General features: G+C 32.6%; 1 protein-coding gene and 1 pseudogene across 3 annotated transcripts; one reads left to right on the top strand and one right to left on the bottom strand.

Moving 5' to 3' along the window:
• Positions 1-1,137: 1,137 nt before the first annotated feature.
• LOC117920643 lies at positions 1,138-8,461 on the bottom strand (annotated as a pseudogene).
• Positions 8,462-14,199: 5,738 nt separating this feature from the next.
• Positions 14,200-17,000, top strand: LOC117919656 (L-ascorbate peroxidase, cytosolic). 3 transcript variants are annotated; one of them, XM_034836872.1, is made up of 10 exons: positions 14,200-14,300; positions 14,626-14,756; positions 14,861-15,035; positions 15,275-15,340; positions 15,683-15,731; positions 15,861-15,943; positions 16,085-16,164; positions 16,295-16,397; positions 16,519-16,577; positions 16,680-17,000. In XM_034836872.1, exons 2-10 carry the CDS (start codon positions 14,638-14,640, stop codon positions 16,705-16,707), a joined length of 762 nt encoding a protein of 253 aa, XP_034692763.1. In that variant the 5' UTR covers positions 14,200-14,300; positions 14,626-14,637; the 3' UTR covers positions 16,708-17,000. The 3 variants fall into 3 exon arrangements, with proteins under 3 accessions (XP_034692763.1, XP_034692761.1, XP_034692762.1); XM_034836870.1 differs by having other exon boundaries at positions 14,212-14,339; XM_034836871.1 differs by lacking the exon at positions 14,200-14,300 and having other exon boundaries at positions 14,364-14,756.
• The last annotated feature ends 4,421 nt before the right edge of the window (positions 17,001-21,421 follow it).

The raw sequence follows: 21,421 nt of genomic DNA, 5'->3' as shown, positions 1-21,421 counted from the left end.
ATACCTCGACCTCTTCCCTGACCAAAGTTGGTAGAGAAATTGCTTCTGCCACGACCTCCAAAACCATTATTAGTAGAAGACGAGGCAAAATTGGCACTTGCTGCAGAATCAAGAGATTTTGCATTCTTTTCAATTCTAGCTTCTTATGCCATAATAAAAAACTCAACTTCTTCTACTTTATAGGATTTAGATCTAGTAAGAATGGAGGTGATGAAAGCATCATACTCATCAGTGAGGCCATCTAGAATAGCATCAATATGGTCCTTATCTGTGAGAATGTGACCAACCGAGGCTAAAAAATCAACACAGCTCTTGATTTTGGACAGATATTCAACAACGTTCAAAGATCCCTTTTTCGTAGTCTTAAGCTGATCCTTAAACTGTTCGATTTTAACCCTGGTTTGAGATGCAAAATATTGCTCTAATTTCACTCAAACTTGAAAAGAGGTTTCACATCCAACTAACCTCAGAAGAACTTTCTCAGAGATTGACGAGAGCAACCACGAAAGAAGCAATTGGTCTTGTTGCTCCCACTCAACAAAGGCTTTGTTCACATTTCCGGTTTGTGCATCTTCTTTCAATAGAAACCGTGGAGGAATTGCAGACTCAAAGAAGACAAATCTTTGTAATCCATAACCTTTGATCGCAAAAACCACTTGTTGTTTCCAAATGAGAAAATTGTTGTTATCAAGTTTCACAGAAAAAGAATGTGTGAAACTCACAGGTAAAAATCTTGACTGTTCTTGAGCTGCCATTGATGAATCTTGAGCAATGGTTTGAATCGGAGCCTCCATTGAAGGCATTTATGGATCAAGACTCCAAATTTCAGAGTAAATGATGCCTTTTTAGTCTCTGAAATTTTCAGCAAACTGCAAGAAAAGCCAAAGAAAGAAAGCACTAACTTTCTATTCGATCATTTTCTGACTTTCAAAAACCCTAGAAATTTTGCAGCCCTAAACCACTCTGATACCATATGAGAAAACTTAACAGAGAAAAGAATTTCTCATTAGTTGAAAAGAATGATTACAACAAGGTATATAAATACCCTTCTTAGCAGCTAACTGACTATGTTTTTATTCTAACAAAGCTATACACGTGGACAACAACCATTAACCACTATTCCTAACAATACTTACATGAAATCAACATAGCCTTATATTAGACAGAATTTGTGAATACAAAATGTTCTGTTCTTCCCTCAATAAGGAACACATTTTGTTTTAAAAAGGAAGTCATTTTTCAGAAGGAGCAGATATATTTCTCACTTCATCAACTTCTTTTCATGCGTAGAAACTAGAAACATAGTCTACATGCAATAGACATGCATTTAAGGCTGAAACTAACCAAAGACAGTGACCTGAATAATCTGGCCATCTTGTGGGTACATGTGGAGAACATCGGTCTGAGTATCCATTGTCCTTGAAAGAGCAGACAGGTGCCCTACCAGTCACCCACTCAACCACTTCTGTCAGATTAACTAGAAAGAAAGAGCAGTTGAAATCCCATGAAAATTACATCCCAAATCCTCTGTTGTATTGATTGCCAAAATTGGATATTTGAAACTTCAAATCCCTGTAGCCAGGAACAAACTTCTTGACCCCCAGCCTCTGATTTTTCAGGAGTTCTGACATAGCAAGATCACCAATGCTGTTCACCTCATTCCAACCTCCCCAATGGCTGTTTGAAATGTAGCCATCTCTAAATTGGTTAGCAGCCAATTGCACAAACCAGGATGGGTTGCCGGCTTCATATTGCTCCAGAACCATGGGAGGAAAACCATAAGCATCATTTGTTGAAGAGAACATGCTTCCAAAGTCCTGAAACTGACCTCCCAGGAGCATGGACTTCTGAAGGAATGATCTTGAGAGTGAAGGAAAATTAGAAACTATTCAAAATAGAAAACCTTAAAACCATCATAAAAAAACACAAACCATAGCTGTGAGAAGGCAGGTCCACTCCCTCGTGAGAAAAAACCACTGGAGGCGATGCCCGGCTCAGTACTGAAAATCCCAGTGGGGTTGACTTTCAAGTTGTTGAAACTCCTAAATATTGAAGCAGAGAACAATATTGTAAACAGGATATTAAGCTTTACAAAAAAGGTTTACCAATAAAAATTAAGCACCAAACAAAGCATACATTACCAGAGAAAGAATTTTTGGTTTGTAGAGAGGGGCCAGAGTAAGCTATAAGAAATCATAACAAGAGAAAAAAAAATTCAAAAATTACATGCAATCTGCCAAAGAACCATGTACTATGGAAGGCTCTGAGAGAAGAACTAAATACCAGACGTCCTGAAAATACAAGACTGAAAACCCATTGAACAAACATAACTCCCCTATGAGCATAAAAAAGAAACTGTAGTAATTACACAATTATTTACCAATCCCATTGAACAAGCATAACTCCCATTGTTTAATGGAATTAAATGCTATAAAGTACCCCACCCCAACTACTAGTAACTATTAGTTTTTATCAAATATTCTCCTAATAGCAAGAATAGTTGATACATACCAGAGAGCTTGTTGGAAGAGGGAAAAGAACAGATAGGATGATCCTCAGATGCCGTAGAACTGCTGGACAAAGAGATCTTTTGATATCTGTCCAAACAATAATCCTTATTTAACATGAAATTTTGTGGAGCAGAATATTTATTCAGTGTGCTCCTAATATTACTGTCCGAATGGTCCAAATCAGCAATTTGATTTGAAAAATCCTCCTGTCTTGCAAATGAGAATCTGGATTGGCTACAATTTTGTATTTTCTGCAAATTTGGTATCTTGAAGGAACCCTGTTGATCATCCATTTGACGCAACAACTTAACTAAGTTGTGAGGTGAGATTAATGAATTATCCCATGCATCCAAATCCATAGAAAGTATATTAGAGATTATGTTGCTCTCTCTCATATCTTGAGCAACATCACTGTCAACAGCTATATTGTTATCAAACCTCCCTAGGTGCTCATCTTTCCCAGCATCCAACACAACACTGGAACACTCAATAGTACTCTCTGATTCAGAAAAGCTGCTACCTCTGTTAGTTCTGAATTCGTTAGATGATAGTGAGCTCCTGGATATAAATGGCAAAATTGCTTCATTGTGTTCTGTAGGTAAAATCCTAGGATCTTCATGAAGAATATTCCTATTGCAAATTTCATTTTGCTTCCAAGAATGAGGGCTTGACTGATCTAAAATCTTAAGCACATTATGTGGAAAAGATTCAGATGGTGGATGACAGATGCTTTCTGAACCATTCAGTCTCTGATCATCAAAAGCTAGCAAATCCTCTTTCTCTTGAAAACACACAGTACTGGTGGAAGATGTGGTAGTTTCTTCCAATGCTTGTGATGTTGAAGGTTCTTTGAATAGATTCATATCATGTTGCTCTGAACCTTCCTTTCTAGGCTTTTTTACTAAAAGATCAATGCAAATTGAACTGTTTGTAACAGCAGGATTGGAGTGTTCTTGTTCAAGACCACTATTCATGGTAACTGACGATAATCCAGAAAATAAGCTCAGAAACTTACAGTCTACATCAAGATCTCCATCTTTATCCAAACCAGGACAACAAGATTCTTTTGTGAGTTCTAAGGATCTTGTGATGGAGACTGGTGCCACACTAGCTTTAATATTTGCTTTGGATGTTGGCAGACAAGCTAAAAGGCCAGTAGATGTAATAATGGTGGGAGATATCTCTAAGCTAACTTCCACAAAATTAAAGCTTCTAGTGCTGCCATCAACAAAGGATTCCCTGAGCTGGTTCCCAATATTTCATCAGATAGACAAAGCAAGGTCAGTTTAGAAGAAAGTACACCATGTGAAACACACAACACAAGAAACACATTCACAGATGTCCAAACCTAAATTCAAAACAGGCAATCACCCAAATTACAGATACATTACAACGTGGTGAAACTAACTAAACTGTTCATATATTGGTACTTTCATCGCTCACAAACATCATACATGAAATATCATGCAACATAGTTACTCATCCCAAGTAGAAGATTTTCTGTAAACAAGTGGAAACTAAAAGAGTCTTAAATTTGAATGATCTTTTGCAATATTTTCTGTAGATGACATTATACAACATTCTTCTGCTAGCGGCAGAATATTCCCTGAACGTTGGGTATTATTTGTCACACCAATAATTTGTTGAACTCTATCCCAAACCATCAAGCTGGTTACAATATGACCAGCTTGAATTAGAATGCAAATAATAATAAAGAAATAATAAAAACTGCAAGCATGATTTGACATTTTCTTTTAACCCCATAATTTCTCAAATAAATACAGACAGTAGTGAGCCCTTGTATTTTTGGAGAGGCAGTTAATCTAAGTTTCACTTATACAAAGACCCTGCATCTTAAAATTTAACAAATCATGAACATCTACTTCCATATCAAGTTATCAACATCAATATTCCAGCAGCAGAATTTTAAATGTGAACAAACAAATAGTAACATGATTTTCTTCACTAATAGCAGGGATCAAAAGCACCAGAAAGCATGTTTTCCTTGTAACAGTATTGTTGTTTTTTCACTATCAAAGAACTGTATCAATAAATCCCCAAGAACAGTATATACATAATGTTAATAATTCAATGTAAATATGCAAATACAGTCTAAAGTTACCAAAAACCAATTCATCTTGTCAAATCATTTCAGGTTGAAAAGATCCAGATCATTTCACCAGTGATCTTATGTTAAAAAAAAAAAGAAAAAAAAAAAAAGAAGAAGAAGAAAAACACATGCTGATCACAGAAATCTTTTCCCTGTCCAAGTCCTTCCCACCCTCTTCACTCAAAACAGGCACATTTTAAGTTGTGTAAGTAATTTAATCTCCTTAAATTAATAAAAACTTCAAATAGAGCAACCACAAGAAAATCATGAGCAATGTTAAAGATGATAAGAGAAAACTTGCACAGAGGGGGAGGGGAGGGGCAGGTGGATTCACTCCTAAAAGAATATATGTTGTGAATGCTGAATCAATATCATCTTTGCTGAAGCTATCTTCTGGAGAGCCAAAGTCATGCAAATACAAACAATCTTGATTGTTGCAAGGCTGGACCAACAAAAGCATTGTTGTCAACAAAAATGGAATCAGATTTGGTTCCAGTTTTTACAAAAGACTCGAACGAGTTGAAATTTTCTTAGTTATTTACCACATTTCTCAACCATGAATAGCAATATTTTGAGGTTCCAAAACATGCCCTGCAGATACCATGTCATCTAGGTGTCAAATGAACAATGGTTATTTAACCATGGAGAACTAGAGAAAACAACATAAGCTTACCTCAAGGATCTACCATCTAAGATAAAATTATGCACTGATCAAATGCATTTAATGGCTTCCTCCTCTTTTGAGTATGTTATATACCTAAACCATGAAAAAGCACCACCTGAACTATTAAACAACAAACACATGCATATTTAATACAATCTGCAACCTGGTACAATGCCAAATTTGACTCTAGTGCTCAACCTTCCGGAGGGAGAGAGATAAAGCATACAATACCCTAGCCCAAGTTTCAGTAGAAAATGTGAAAATAATGGACTAGGGAAGGAAATATGCATATGTACACATCTAACATTGATTCACCAATGCTAAATGAAAGCAATTGTAATAATTACTAATTAGTGCTGAAGATTGATGGGGAAGTCATAAATTGCACTTAAAAAGGTTGCGAATAATGGTCATTTGTCCTTACACACAGCAACTTTTGTTTGCAAAATGTTGAATAATAACCCCACTTGGTGTTCGAGAGATAGACACCTTCAGAACCTTTCCATACTGGCCAAAGTACTCCCAGCGCTTAAGAAGCTGGTAACAAATAAAATCTGTTCAGGCACTACTGAAGAATAAAATCCAATTGCAACGGGGGTTGGACTAGAAAGGAAAGGAAAAAAAAAATGCCACCTGCATCAGGTTCCACTTAATCATTCAATCAGATGCTATCGAGGATGAGATAAGAATTTTTATAGAAGCTACTCACATCTTCATCTGCAAAGTTAACAGGCAATCCAATTATATACACTATGTTTTGCTGAATAACTCAAATGCTACTTAGATCCTTCCTTCCTTCAGGTGCTTTCCACTTGGCCTTCTGCAATTTCTGTTTATGCTCAACATTGATCCCGACCACCGACCTGTTCACAGAATATCATAGAGTGATAGCAAAGTTATTAATCGGCCATGCACAACCTTCCACAGATTGCTGCCATGCCTACAATTTTTTCTTCATCATATGGTGAGCGACATGCCAGACAACGGCCCCCAGAATTAGCCTCATTCAATATACGATGCCAACACCAAACACATATCTGATAAAAGAAAATCGAAGTAAATGCAATGAGAATTACCAAAAGAAAATTAAATTAAAAAAACACAAAAATTACCATTAAAATTAGAGCTTGCCTCATTTGTATAAAGAATACTATTATCATATTGACATATCATCCACATTCTAGATCCATTCTTCAACAACATTATTTCTTTGCTTTTTCTTAGGCACTTGTGTGTGTGTACACAGGTGGGGACACATTCAAAGGAATTAGACATCAATAACCAGAAATCTAAGCAACACACATACACCTAGAACATAAAATTTAGACAGGCAAAGAATATATTTTTTTACTCTCATTTCTGAGGGCTTTAAATATGCAAAACAAAGTTTAGTGTTCAAACCTCATAACGACATTTGCATGGCTTCAATTGCTGATCAGTAAGATCCATCTCTTCAGTGCATAAGGGACACATCTTTTCTTCATTGTCACTTATGATTATTCTAAAACTCAGTGACTATCAGAAAAATAAAATAAAATAAATAAATAACTACACACACGTATATAGAATAATAATAATGCTACCTGGTTAAATTATTTGCAGTTTTAATGTCTAACATTATTTCTATTTACCTTCTTAAATATGCACATAGTGTTTCATATTGCATTATAAAAAATATGGCAGGAAAAAAAAATTGCGGTATCATCACCAATTTATTTGACACAAGCACTTCAATGTTGAACAAACATTGATCCTGGCAAATCTTATCTCATCAATTTGTGTTGCCTACTTCTTCTTTCTCAATTTGTGGGCATCTTTTTGTCAAAAATAGAAAGCAGGGAAACAAGTTTTTGAACACATTCAGTTTTTCATACACATTATACTTGCAAAGCCCATACCTTGAAACAAATAATCCTTAACTAGTGTAACAATTGGTTTATTAATTGAACATTCCAGAGCATGGTTGCTGAAGCAATAGAGGGAGGCAACAAAGAAATGACGGGGAGAATATTTTCTAAAGGAATATGGAAGGGTAACAGCTTGGAGATGATAGGAATCAAAAAAAGAGAAACTAATTATGGTGGGTGAAAATGGATATAAAGCATCACAATATCGTATGAACCACCTATTTGAAAGGATGTTATGTCTATGCTACGGGTGAAGAGTGAATAAAATTTGCAATCATATTTATTTACTCTTTCTTGCTCATCAGAATTTATGGGGAAAAAAAGGAACTATAAACACATTTGGGAATTCCAAAATATTATCTAAACATTTGCTCCAGGAAAACATCATGCTTCTAATGAATTGAACTGGGAAACACTCATTAAGGAACACTTGAAGCATCGGATAGGTTTCCTATATACTTTGAATACAAGGACCTTGGAAAGAATTCTGGTAACTATGGACTAAACCATCTGAATCAACTTCTTCTGCAAATCAACTATCAGTGCAACCTTTAAGCCTCTTGCTGGATGCAAGGCACACATGCCATGAGCTAATAATTTTATTTCTAATAAAATTGATATATGAAAGTTAAAAATTATCATGCAGAAGTTGAAATGTTGATTGAACATAGAAGATGTGAGTGAAAATAATGTGAAAAATAACAAATTCTCATTAATGATACTTTAAATATAATATTGTCTTAATTTTTTAGCAGTGGGTTTATTTTTGTCACGAAACTAATAATCTTTTAATAAAAAAAGAGGGTTAGATAAGTCATTTAATAGTGTAATAACCATTTGGAGAGATGGAAGAGAATCTCATCATCTATTTTCTTTGATCTAGATGCAAAGCTACATGTTGTATAGACTATTAATTTTATTATTAGTTCAAAATAATAAAATTAATGTACATAAAAATTAAAAACTAATATCTGTCAATTGAAATCATCATTTAACTGATGGTTGAATGAAGAAGATCGGATTAGAAGTTATAAAATCACATTTACAATTTTCTTTTATTTAATTGTTGTGAGATTTAGGAAGTAAATTATCATTCTATTTGATCATCAAATTAATAATCTTAATAAATAGGGTTAGATGAGTAACTTAATAATATAATAACCATGGAGAGATATGACCAAAAGGGAATCTCTCCTTCAGCCTTCTCAATAGCATAGATTGCAATAGTTATATCAAATCCAAATCCTTTAGCATGTTTTTGCACTTCCATTTCTACATCTTCAATCCAGACAGGTATATATGAATAATCAACATTTTGTACCATTAAACCAGTTATACACAATTTCATTGAAAAAGGAAATTTCCCCTTTCAATTTAATAGAACAAGATGGATCAAACAACCCCTACATTTCCACTTCAGGATCACTCACTTCACTTCTATTGCATATTCATACAGTGTGACTGCACATCTTCTCTTGTACTGGGAAGCTAATCTAGCACCATCTTGCAACAAATTCATGCTCACAAGCAGAGGCAGAACCAATAATTTTCACTCACAAAAAGTTTGGTAAAATTGTTGAAAAAAAAATAGCAGTTCTCAATTAAAATACAGCACATAACATATCAAACAAACAAAAGTAAACGCTATTTGCAACAACTGGGGCAAATCATGAACCTGAATCGAAATCCAGAAATTATTACGTAAGTCATTAATACCTATTCCCAAAAAATCATGGATTTTGAACGCGGAATCAAATGATTCGATGGAACAACGTTGATTACATCAAATTAATCCACCATTTGATTGCTGAGAACTCGCAAGTAAACAGAAGAAACTTAGACTCCCACCGTCAGAAACACCGCTTCAATAACAACCTGCGATTTCTCAGAAACCAAACATCGTGTCTAGAGTTTGGTGATCGGTGCTAAAGAAATAAGAACTTACAACGCTCTATGGAGAACAAGCAGAGTAGCCTTCTGAGGAGGGTAGAGGGCAGGAGCCTGATCAACCAAGAAAGAGCCAGCCATATATATAAGCTTGAAGCTTTGCATATGATTCACTGTGTGATCTTCATTTTCATCCTTTGCCCTCCATATAACCCAGCTGGCTACATTCTATATTTTCATAAATGGAGATGAAACTCCTTAAATTTGGTGTGCAGGCATGCTGCAATCCACCGTCCGATTAATGTTCACCATTAAGCTCGGCTTCTTCATTACTTTCCAACATCTAATTTCTAGCCCTCCCCCAGTTAGGTTCTTTCTCAATGAGGCCAGACCAACGGCTCTCTAGATGCTTTAACACTTAGGGAAGCTAGAAATGGAAAGAAAATGCCTTAAAATTTAACACATGCAATGTTCCCACTTCCTTACATGCGCATTGATGCACAATTGCACATGATCCTTTACCAAGAGACTCCAGGCATCAAGAAACGACCAACATGTCCCGAATTGATTATAATTGCAACATGTATGAAGAGCAAACCTATCCTATTAGTCGCATGGTCTATAACATTTTCAATAGTCACATGACTTGTAGCTAACCTTTTCTCATGTTCTTGTGCTTGTGAATTTAATGTCAAATGCAAACCTACAACTCTACAAGTTGGTTACATGCTAGCTTCAATATAAGTTCTTTGTGTTTTTTAGTTGATTTTTTTTTTTTAAGAGAACAAGAAAGGAGGCCAAGGGTTCTTTGGTTGCTGTTTTTAAAAACTGTTATGGAAAACAGTTTTTTGTGTTTTAAAAAAAAAAAATTGTGTTTGGGAATTGAAAAAAAAATATGTTTGGTTGAGTTAATAAAAATGTTTTTTAGAATAAGTAAAACAAAAAATATGTTTGAAAGTTATTTTTTTAATTAATAAAGTGTTTTCTTCCATTAATTTGATATTATAAATATATAAATAATTTTCATATGCACAATTTATTTAAATTATAAAAAAAAATATATTTCATTTTGAAATTTTTACACCAATTATAATTTTCTTAAATAAATGATGACTTTGTCATCATGTATAAGTATATTAATTTCAATAATTTAAAGAAGAAAAAATGGTTTGTGGGTAAGGGTGTGGTGGTTGGGTGGAGCTCACCTTTGTGGAAACACAAAAAACAGTTAAGAAAAAAAAAAAAAACACACACACACACAAAACGATCTATTCTTTGAACGGTGAAAAAACAATGAAAATATTTTTTTATTATTTAAAAAAAATGGTTTTTGAGAACATAAAAAACACAAAAAATAAAAACATACCCCCTTCCCCAAACAAACTTTTTGTGTTTTTTGTTTTCAAGAATAGAAAATAGTTTTTAAAAACAGAAACCAAACAGGCCCTAAGGCCCGGTAACTATATTTTAAAACACTTTTCTATTTTTTTAAATAAAAAAATCAAAAAAACACATTTAACAATCAAAATTTGTTTTTTACTTTTTACTATAAAAAACAAAAAAAAAGGTAATTTTATATAATATTTTTTAGTTATTTTTTATTATTTTCACTTGTTATATATGAGGGTTATTTTAAAAATAATTATATAAACATATAGAATAATTTAAAATAAGATACTAGACATAAAAATTATTTTTATAACATATTTAAAAATATTAAAAATAAATTTAAAATAATTTAGATTTTTAAACAAACTTTTATTCTATAAAATATCAAGAGATTTTAAAAACTATTTTTTTAGAATTATTTTCAAAAATAATTACTTAATAAGTCCTAAGGATTTCTTACATAAGTGTGTTTTTATATATCACTTTGAACAAAAAGGGAAAAGGGGATCAAAACTTTTCCAAATCATATTCAATTATTATTTAAAAATAAGGTTAATTTTATTTTTGGTTAAACACATCTAATTCCGGTGAGTTTGAAATTTTTTTAAATGCCTTTTTTATTTTGAGCTAAATGGAGGTATGTGAAAATAATAAATGGGAAGAATAAAAAAGGTATTTGCTATAATTGCAAACAAATTAAGACTAAATATATTTAATTAAAATCTTTAAAAAAAATCAATGAAATTAACCTTTAAACTTCGTTGACTTACATTACATATTTAAATTGAAATTCTTTACTATAAAAATTAATTTCAATTGATATTATACAAAAAATTCATAAATTTGAAAATAATTTTACAAATATCATATTTTAATTAAAAATTTTTAAAATTATTGTGTTTTTTTTTTTATGTCACAGTCTCCCATGATCTTTTCCCCTAGAAAAAATCGATAGATTCACAGAAGGATAAATTGAAACAAAACAAAATATTAAAGATCCTTCCAACCAATTTGTAGCCACATCACTTCCACATTCACAATATTGGACGAAGAGAGAATTTTATCTTTCCTCAAACTACCACAAACTTTAGGATGGTGCAGCCTCTTTGAACTGACCCACGAATTTTCCCACACCCCTTTTTCTCCGATTTAGAGAGATTTTGCAACACCATGAATTTTTAAAGGCTTTGCTCTTTATCTCGGGTAACACTGATAGGGTTAGGGATTTGAAAGGAGGGCTTACCCACTTTCTTCCCGCCTGACGATGTCGAAGTCGCATGGACTGACTGCCAGAGATAGAGAAATGGGTAGGGCTCTTCAAACGTGAAGGCTAGAGCTCCCCAGATGGTTTTGTGGGGGTTCCCGTGTCCCTTTCCACCTCAGACACAGTCGTCAACAAGTATATAACCCATTTGTATCGTTCTATCAAACCAAGATAAGATTCGTCTGGCACCATAAGGGGAAGGGTTCTTCCCCCCACAAGACCAGACGACATCGGGAGTCCGGACTCCCAAAGGATTGTCCAATCATATTTTAAAAACCTTGAGTGATCATTCATGCCCGATATTTAAGTTATCGACAAGACTCCATTTAGTCCAGAAGTCCATATCAATTAATTATTGCACATAATCTTAGGCTTTGACAAACTGAAGGGATAGACAATTGCATAGTCTGAGATCTTGGCACATCAACGAACGACACCTACCAACCACTCTTAACTGTGATGATTGTCCAACTGCCCTTAAAACAATAATCATTACTAAAGAAGGTCAAAGTGCCTAGTCAGCATTATAGTAATGATGTCATCAACTCTATATAAACCTTCCAAAAAGTACGAATAAGGTATGCACACATATGGTTACTCTCTCCCACAAATATCTAAGACTACTTTTGTCTTATTTAAACTTTTGGAGGGGCATGTCCGGACCATCCATCCGAACAGCTTTTTGTATTGGAAAGAAGCTTGTCTAGTTATGGTGTTGCTAGTTGGATCTTTTAAGAAACACGAAGTAGGGAACAAGTCCGCTTGATTTGGGCAAAGCTAGATGGACTTGACCCCAGTTGACTTAGCATCAACAAGTTCACTTTCGTTAAAGGTTTTTTGGGTTTGTCTAATTCCGATTTTATTTATGTTTGATGTTTGGTTTTCGATTAATTGGGGTTTAATTTTGATTTTCAATTTTATTTAAGTTTTATTCCTTCATCTCTTTAAATACAACGTGACATGTTTGATGTGAAAATTAAAGTGGTCATGGGTGAGTGACGTCCAACACATGTGCGGACTTGACAACTAGAGAATAGTATTGAAAGTGTCCATAAATTACTATTTTAATGCATGATTGAAAGATTATTCTTTTCAAAATATATTCTTTATGAAACTCACTTTTTAAATTTTCAATTCATCCAAATTTTACAAGTAGTGCATCTTTTACATGATCTCCTAATATATATAACAATAGTATAAATTTTAAATTTTTGTATAAATATATAATTGGGTTGCCAGTATCCCACATCCAATCCAAATTCAATTGGAATTAATTTTTTATCCAAACCCAATTTAATTTATAAATTAAACTACTAAAGATCATAATTGTGGGCGCCCAAGTTGCAGCCCAATAATCGCAGCTTAGCCTTTGTACCATACTCATTCTGTGACTAGCATGTGACGTGTTTCCAGAACTCACTTCTCTTTCCTAGTAACTCACCACCAATGTTTTGAAAAATGGACCGGACAAGTCGATCCAACCGGTCCAACCACCGAGCAATGGCTTTTTCGGTCTGAACGGTTTAACGTCCCCTTATTCTTATGGCAAAATGGGCCAGACTTTCCCTCACGGCCCAACATTTAATGCTCCCTTATTTTGTAAAATGGGTCACTGCTCATGCATTGAGCCTAATGGGCCCAATTGCCTTTTGCTTCCCTTATTTCTAGGGCAAAAATGGGCTAGACTTCCCCTCATGGCCCAACATTTAGTACTCCCTTATTTTTGCAAAATGGGACATTGCGCATGCAATGCACCTAATGGCCCAAATCCTATTGTTTTCCGATGGATGAAAGAGGCTTAGAAAGCCCTTTACATCTCCTTTCATTTCTGATGTGGGATCTTCACATCTCCTTTCATTTCCGATGTGGGATCAATGCAGATTTGAATATGCATGAGGAGGGCTTGAACCACAGTACGACAGGTTTAGGAAAAAATAATTGCACCACTCTACTGCCCTTTTATATGTGTTAAAAATTATAAAAACAATTATAATTATAAAAATTATATATATGTAATGACATAATAAGATCTTTCTTCCATTTTCAATATAATTTTTCACATTTAAATATCGTTTTTTTGTTTAATAAAATTTAAAACATTAACACATTTACATAAAAATGAATAAATAGTATTATAGATATTATTAAATTTTAATTATATATTTTTAATTTTAATAAAATATAAATTATATATTTATGGTATGTTTGACTGTGGTTTTCAGTTTAATGACCGACTGTTTCTAGCACATGGCTCACTACAATCAAAGTGTATACGATGTCCCAATAGAAACCTGCCACGCCATCACAATCACCTCAATAACACTGCCATCACATACCTCCTTACACGTTTCAACATACAATTGGCCTGTCCCATCTTTCCTTTCCCACTAGTCAAACATCACTCACCCCTCATCCCACCGTCAGGCAAGATCGAGTAACTTCAAAAAATCCAACGGTCGAGAACCAACACCAGAACCTTCCGTGTATGGAATATATGGTCTGTGTTCAGGTTCGGAAACCTTAGGTGGTGATCGCGTTCTACTCTGCGTTCCGCTTCTTCTGAGCGAAGGATTCAACTCTAAATTTGTGTTTATTTTGATATCGATAAGTTATCTATTATGCAGTTTTTTTTATTCCCTGCTATTATAAGTGTTTGATTTCTTTATTTTCTCGATGGTTACTGTGAAAACCGTGAAGAAATAAATGTATCTAGTTCTGCTAGGTTTGGTTTGAGTTGGGTTATTGACTTATTGTTCCATTGGTTCCGGAAAACGTTCTATCCGAAAGTTGTTTTCTTCTCTTTTGCTGTGTTTTCTCATCAACCAAATGCATCCCGATTGCTTGTTTTGTTGTTTTGATGTGATCTTTGGTGTCGTTGGGTTGAACTTTTTTAGAAAATCGTCGTCATGGGAAAGGCTTACCCTATTGTGAGCGAGGAGTACCAGAAAGCAGTCGAGAAATGTAAGAGAAAGCTCAGAGGGTTCATCGCTGAGAAGAAATGTGCTCCACTGATGCTTCGACTAGCGTAATATCTCTCCCCAAATATATGCTTGTGAACTAGTTGTTTTCGTGATTGTTTGTAGACTGAGAAGGTGAGCATTGATCGTGTGTGGTTTGTTTTATATACAGATGGCACTCCGCTGGGACTTACGATGTGAAGACAAAAACAGGAGGTCCGTTTGGGACAATGAAGCACCCAGAGGAGCTTGCTCACGAAGCTAACAATGGTCTTGATATTGCTGTCAGGCTATTGGAACCGATCAAGGAGCAATTTCCGATCCTCTCTTATGGAGACTTCTACCAGGTATATTTGAATCATTGGTCTATAATCGCAGTGGAAGAAGTTGTTGTTTTTCCTTTTGGGTTCTCTTCGATTCTGTTTGGTTGTGATTTTGAAGTATAGTTCATTAAAGAGCAAAAACTGATGCAATTTTTTATTCTAAAATTCAGATAGTTACTTGGGAAAAATCTGAAAATGGTGGATCATTTGTTATTACTTTTTGCCTATTAATTCTTGATTTTGGTTCTGTTTATCAATTGAAGTTGGCTGGAGTTGTTGCCGTTGAAGTTACTGGAGGGCCTGAGATCCCTTTTCACCCTGGGAGACAGGTTAGAGAACCTTCTTCATTATCATTTGGTTAGGTATATCTGATCTTACCAAAAAAGAAAAATTAAATATTCATGTTTTGTTAGTAGTTGATATGTCAAATTTAGTAGGATTAAGGAAGTGTGGGCAAGGTTGGATCTTGGGATGAAAGTATCTGAACTTACTGCCTTTCTGTAGAAATATCACTTGAATGTGCCAGACAGATAGTTATTCTATCTGTTCGCTTGAAGCTCCTTATAATTTCTTATTCTTCCATTCTGAGTCATTAATTTGTTAGTAGGCATTTATTTTCCATGTTAGCGACTAGTTTAGGCACTAATGAGCAAGGTGTTTGTCAATCTCAGGACAAATCTGAACCACCCCCAGAAGGTCGCTTGCCTAATGCAACTAAAGGTTAGTGTGCTTTTGTATGTACTAAGAAGTAAAGGAAACAAAACTTGGGAATTTAAAATAGTGGAATGAGATGGTGATAGCTAGTTAAGTATTTTGATGCTCTGTTTTAATATTCTGCTTACTCTTCAGGTTCAGACCATCTAAGGGATGTATTTGGCCACATGGGTCTCAGTGACAAGGATATTGTTGCACTATCTGGTGGTCATACTCTGGTATGCTAAGATGGATGGAGTTCCTCCCATGTTCCTTTCACAATTTTGAGTGCTTTTGTGGGACTGGCATTTGGTGCTTTTGCAGAGACTTGGCAACTTGTTTTCTAATATGAATGATATTCCGTGGGAATTGCTTTACAGGGGAGGTGCCATAAAGAGCGCTCTGGATTTGAAGGACCCTGGACTACTAATCCACTCATCTTTGATAACTCCTACTTTAAGTGAGTCATCTGGATAACACCAAAGAAAATTGGTTAAAAATTGCAAGGACTGGTATAAGTAGAGCTTTCTTTGCAGCTCTAATTCAAATTCTAACGGTCCTTTCAATTTTATTCCGTTTTTGTTTATCAGGGAGCTGCTTAGCGGGGAAAAGGAAGGTCTTATCCAACTGCCATCAGACAAGGCTCTCCTAGAGGATCCAGTCTTCCGCCCACTGGTTGAGAAATATGCTATGGTGCGTAATTTTGTTCTGATTTATGACTGCTCAGAATTATTTACCAAATTTTACTACTGTATTTTTGTATATATGTTCAAGAAGTTTCTTTGGGTTTGATCATGGTGATTTCTGTGTTTAGGATGAGGATGCCTTCTTTGCTGACTATGCTGAAGCCCATTTGAAGCTCTCAGAACTTGGGTAAGTAAAGGGCTTCCTTTTCATTCTTATGACTTTATATCTTTGCCTAAAGGCATCCTTAGTTTACAAGTTCGGAATTTACTTACTGCATCCAATTTTTAGATTTGTTGATGCTGAGGAACAAGGATGAGCTTGTTGGTCATTGGAGTCTAGCATCTAGAGAGTGGAGACATGTCTGTATGTTGTGATTATGTCTATTTCCTACATGAAGTTGCTCAAAAGGAAGTTCTCGGTGATTTGGGTTTGTGGTAATCTTCTGTGTTTGGGTTGATGTGATAACCATGTTATGGCTACCGTGTTCATGTATTTTGTGGGTCATTTCCTGGCAAAACAATTGTCTTATTGCTTTGAAACTAGGCTACTAATAGCATGCGCAATTTCCTAGAAGTGTCCTGCGGGAACAAGTGGGACCTTGATCATCAATCATGTCTTCAACCCAAAGACCAAATTGGATTGTGAAAAAAAAAAAAGCAGGATGGGACTAGTAGACCTTTTTGGCAATGAAAGAAAAGTTAGAGCTTGTTTGGGCAAAACAGTTTTTTGTTTTTAAATTTTGAAAATTGTTTTTAGAAATTTATAAGATTGTTTCATCGTTCTTTGTTTTCGGTTTTTAAAAACAAAAGAGAAATAGATAATAGTTTTTTAAAAACAAATAAAAGTTATTTTTATGGGTTTTTAAAAATAAAATGATACATAGAGAAATTTTAAAAAATAAAAAATATAAATAAATAAAATTGAATATGATAACATTTTTTTCTATCTACATTTTAACACCGAAACAAGTTAAACAACTTCAAATATGATTTTTTTTATCTTCTTTAAATTTTTTCACTAAGTAAATACATTTCAAATTAAATTATATTTGATATATAAATTTTATTGATTTTTAAAAATAATGTAAAACTCAAAAATAGATTTTATTAGTATTAAAAGGTCATGAATCTTAGTAATATTAGAAAATTATAAATTAAAATTTATTTTAAATGACTTAGTTAATCTTTCTTTATATTTTTACAATTATTTTTTTGTTGAGAAAAATGGATTTTAACTTACTAATAAGAAAATATATGAAAAAAGAGTTCCAAAAATTTTTAAATCTATGGTATTTTTATTTATTTAAAAATAATTTGAAATATATGTATTTTTTAATGAATAATATAAATATTCCTTAAAATATTCTTTTATTTGTCATATAATTAAAACAACAATATGTTACTTTTTTTATTTGAATCTCTATCTCTTAAATTAAAGATGAAGCAAAAATATAGTCCAAAACAATCAAAATCCTTGAAATTAACCTTTATTTGCCATAATGAAAAAAAATTCCTAAAAAGACGGTACAAAAAATCATAAACCTTATTCTCATCAAACTCAAACTCATCTATAATTAGTTAGAGTTTCACTTACTTTTATTGTCAATATTCTTCAAACTACCTCACTTTTGTTATGAAATGTTTGTTTAAAAAAATTAAAAAAAAAGTCTCAAATAAGTGTTTGTTTCTAGAAAAAAAAATCTCAAATAATAAAATAATAATAATAATAAATATCTAAAAGGAAAAGAAATAATTAAATGAAAAAGTCTAGTTGTCAATTGATGTTGATGACACGATAAATAAAAAGAATATTTTAAGAAATAATTGGATGATTTATTAAAAAAGTGCATATATTTCAAATTATTTTTAAATAAATGAATATAATATCGATTTAAAAACATGTGAGGTTCTTTATATATATATATATATATATATATATATATATATTTCTATATTAGTGAATCAAAATTTACTTTTTCTAAATTTTTTTTATTAAGTAAATAAATTTCAAATTGACTCATTAATGAGTCTATCATTTTTAAAACTCAAAAATAGTAATCCAATTAATATTAGAAATTTGTTGACGAAAATTGATCTATAACAACCCTATTATTTATCTGTTATATAAAATCATTATTATTTTTATTTTTTTACTAGATAAATAAACTCCAAATTAAGGAAGACTTCACACGTTGGATTTCTTAATAAGTTTAATAATTTTTAAAAATAAATTAAAACTCAAATAGTGATTCTATTAATATATATAAAAAAATATTAACAAAAATTGATTTAAAACAATTTTATTGTTTTTTTTATATAAAATTATTATTTTTCAAATTTTTTTCATTAAGGCAAATACACTCTCAAATAAGCAAGACTTAATAATGAGTTTAGTAATTTTTAAAAATAACTAAAAAAATCAATTAATAATTCAATTAATACAAAAAAATTTGTGAATAAAAATTGGTTTAAAATAACTTTATTATTTATCTTATATATAGAATTATTATTTAGCTGATTTTTTTTATTAGGTAAATAAAACTTTAAATTAAACAAAATTTAATGTGTTGTATTTATTAACGAATCTAGTAAATTTTAAAAATAATTTAAAACTCAAATAATAAATCCATTGATACAAAAAATTTATGGATAAAAATTGATTCATAATGATTCAATTATTTATTTTTGGCATATAATTATATATTTATAAATTTTCTTAATTTAAAAATGAATTTTAAATCAAACAACATTTTGTATTAAATTTATTAATTGATTTAACAATTTTTAAAAAATAATTTAGAACTCAAAAAAAATAGATCTAATCAATAAATTTTTTAAAAAAAGTATGGAGAAAACTTGGTCAAACCGTACCCTTATGTTTTTTGAAACCAATTTAAAAGAAAATTCTCAATTACTTTTACAAATAACATTTTATTTGAGAATTCATACATGAAAAATAAAATTTTTAATTTATTCTTTATAAAAATATTAGTATAATTTAAAAGCTTTAAAAGTATTCTTATTTTTTTTATAAAAAATAATTAAAAAATATATTTCCAGATTATTATTATTATTATTTTTATCAAAATTTTATTAACCATGTTCTCTAAATTAGAAGAATAATCATCAAATCGACCCGTAAATTCAAAATTTTCCCTTTTCTTAGTAGCCAAACGATATTTCTATTCTCCTATTGACATTCACAATTAAATTAATGGTATGATTGAGCTCAAACGGCTGTACCTTCCACAGCCTTACACACTAAGAAAAGTTTAATATACGCTAAAAAAAAAAGGGAAATAAACAAAAGGAAAGCATCCACTAAAAATTGAAGGTAGCTCTTTAACGCTTGATTCCATCAGAGAAAAGCAAAAGTATGGGGATAAAGAGGAGACGAAATGAGTCATCTTTTTGTAAAGTTTTGGACAAAGCTAGTCACCACACTTTGATAAAGGGCTGCCTTAAAAAAATATCCAACCGAATTTGTTTTAACTTTGAAGTCATAACGAGTGACTACCAGACAAGGAGGCCCGATGGGCTTGGTTTTCAGAACAATTCTATATGATCTTTCGACTGTCCTTGTCTTTGTTAGTGGACTGCAATTGAATGAAAAGAAAGCAATAAGGGGCTCTTCGAGCCGCCGGAGAAGACTCTTCAACGATAATTACATCGAGAATGGTCGATATGTGTTAAATCCATGCAGGCAATGATTATTGATGTCATGACATGGGAGATGTGTGTTGGTGCGATGACTTGACCCAACGAGTCATGATAGGCTGTGTACATTTCTAAAGCAATGGTGTCAGCTTAGAATAGCTGGCCACGTTCAATGGTGGGTCTCCGTCTCCCTCCTCAACCTCTCGTCTATCTCCACCTGGACCCATTTTCTGCAACCCTTTTCATGGCGTATCCTTGTTAACTTATTATGTTTCCGGAACACCCCATCGAAGTCTTTGCTTCCGAGGGCCAAACAGTATAACAATCAAAACTAATACGCCAAACATCCCGTTATTTGTAATCACCAATTCTCACAGTGCATTCTCCCCTTTTCTTGTCCATCTGTCCTAATGCCATACCATTCTCGACCATGCTCCAAATATTTGAACTGGATCTCCCTATATATCATGACACAATTGTTATGTCATAGTGTAATGATAACATAGATAATTTTTTTTTTTTTTTTTAACACTTACCAACTGCTGCTTCTGGGTCATTTTTTGTTTGCAAGCCAACAAGGGGTTCCGTTCCCACTTCCTACCACATGAAAGTTCCTCTCAACTGCTCCACTATTAATTTTATATTCCTTTTCAATGTGGTACTAATCATGACCATGAGCATCCCCGCAAAGTAAATCTTATGATTTGGAAAACCTAGAACGCCAGCGAGGATATTTTATTTTATTTTTTCAAATTATTATTGAATTTTATGTTAGAAAATTATATTTTAATTTTTATTAATTAATAAAGATAATTAACACAATTTAAAAAAATTTAATTTGGTAAAAATAATATTTGCCACATCACATGAGTTTGTTAAATATCTTTAAAAGTTAAATTTGACCTCAAAACGCTATTTTCTAACATTTTAAAACTTTTCTAAATGAATTTTTTTGAAAAGTAGTTAATAAAATAATCTTATAAGATAATTATAGACGATTTTTACCATAATTTTTATAATTTATTTAAGTATCTGATTAAATAATAGTAAAATAAAAAGATCTTTTCAATATTTACAATTTTGAAGCTCCATATTATTTAGGATTTTATTTTGTAATTTTAGTATTCAACTATCCATTTGTCATTTATGTCCATGTCAGCATTTCTTTGACCATTTTTTAATTGTCATAATCTTTTAATAAAAGCACTTGCTAATTTTCTATTCATCCAAGCTTTCAAAGAATCAAAGGTTACTCCCTTCTTCAACATGATTTGACACAGTGCGCACATGTCACATCTATGAATTTTAGCATTTTGCAACGGTAGAAGCCTCGGAGGGGGTTGAATCGATCCCTCTCTGGTGGGTGAGCGTCTC

Source organism: Vitis riparia, chromosome 8, assembly GCF_004353265.1.
Source record: "Vitis riparia cultivar Riparia Gloire de Montpellier isolate 1030 chromosome 8, EGFV_Vit.rip_1.0, whole genome shotgun sequence".
NCBI lineage: Eukaryota > Viridiplantae > Streptophyta > Magnoliopsida > Vitales > Vitaceae > Vitis > Vitis riparia.
Note: the sequence above shows the minus strand (reverse complement) of the source record. Positions and strands in the feature narration are given on the sequence as shown.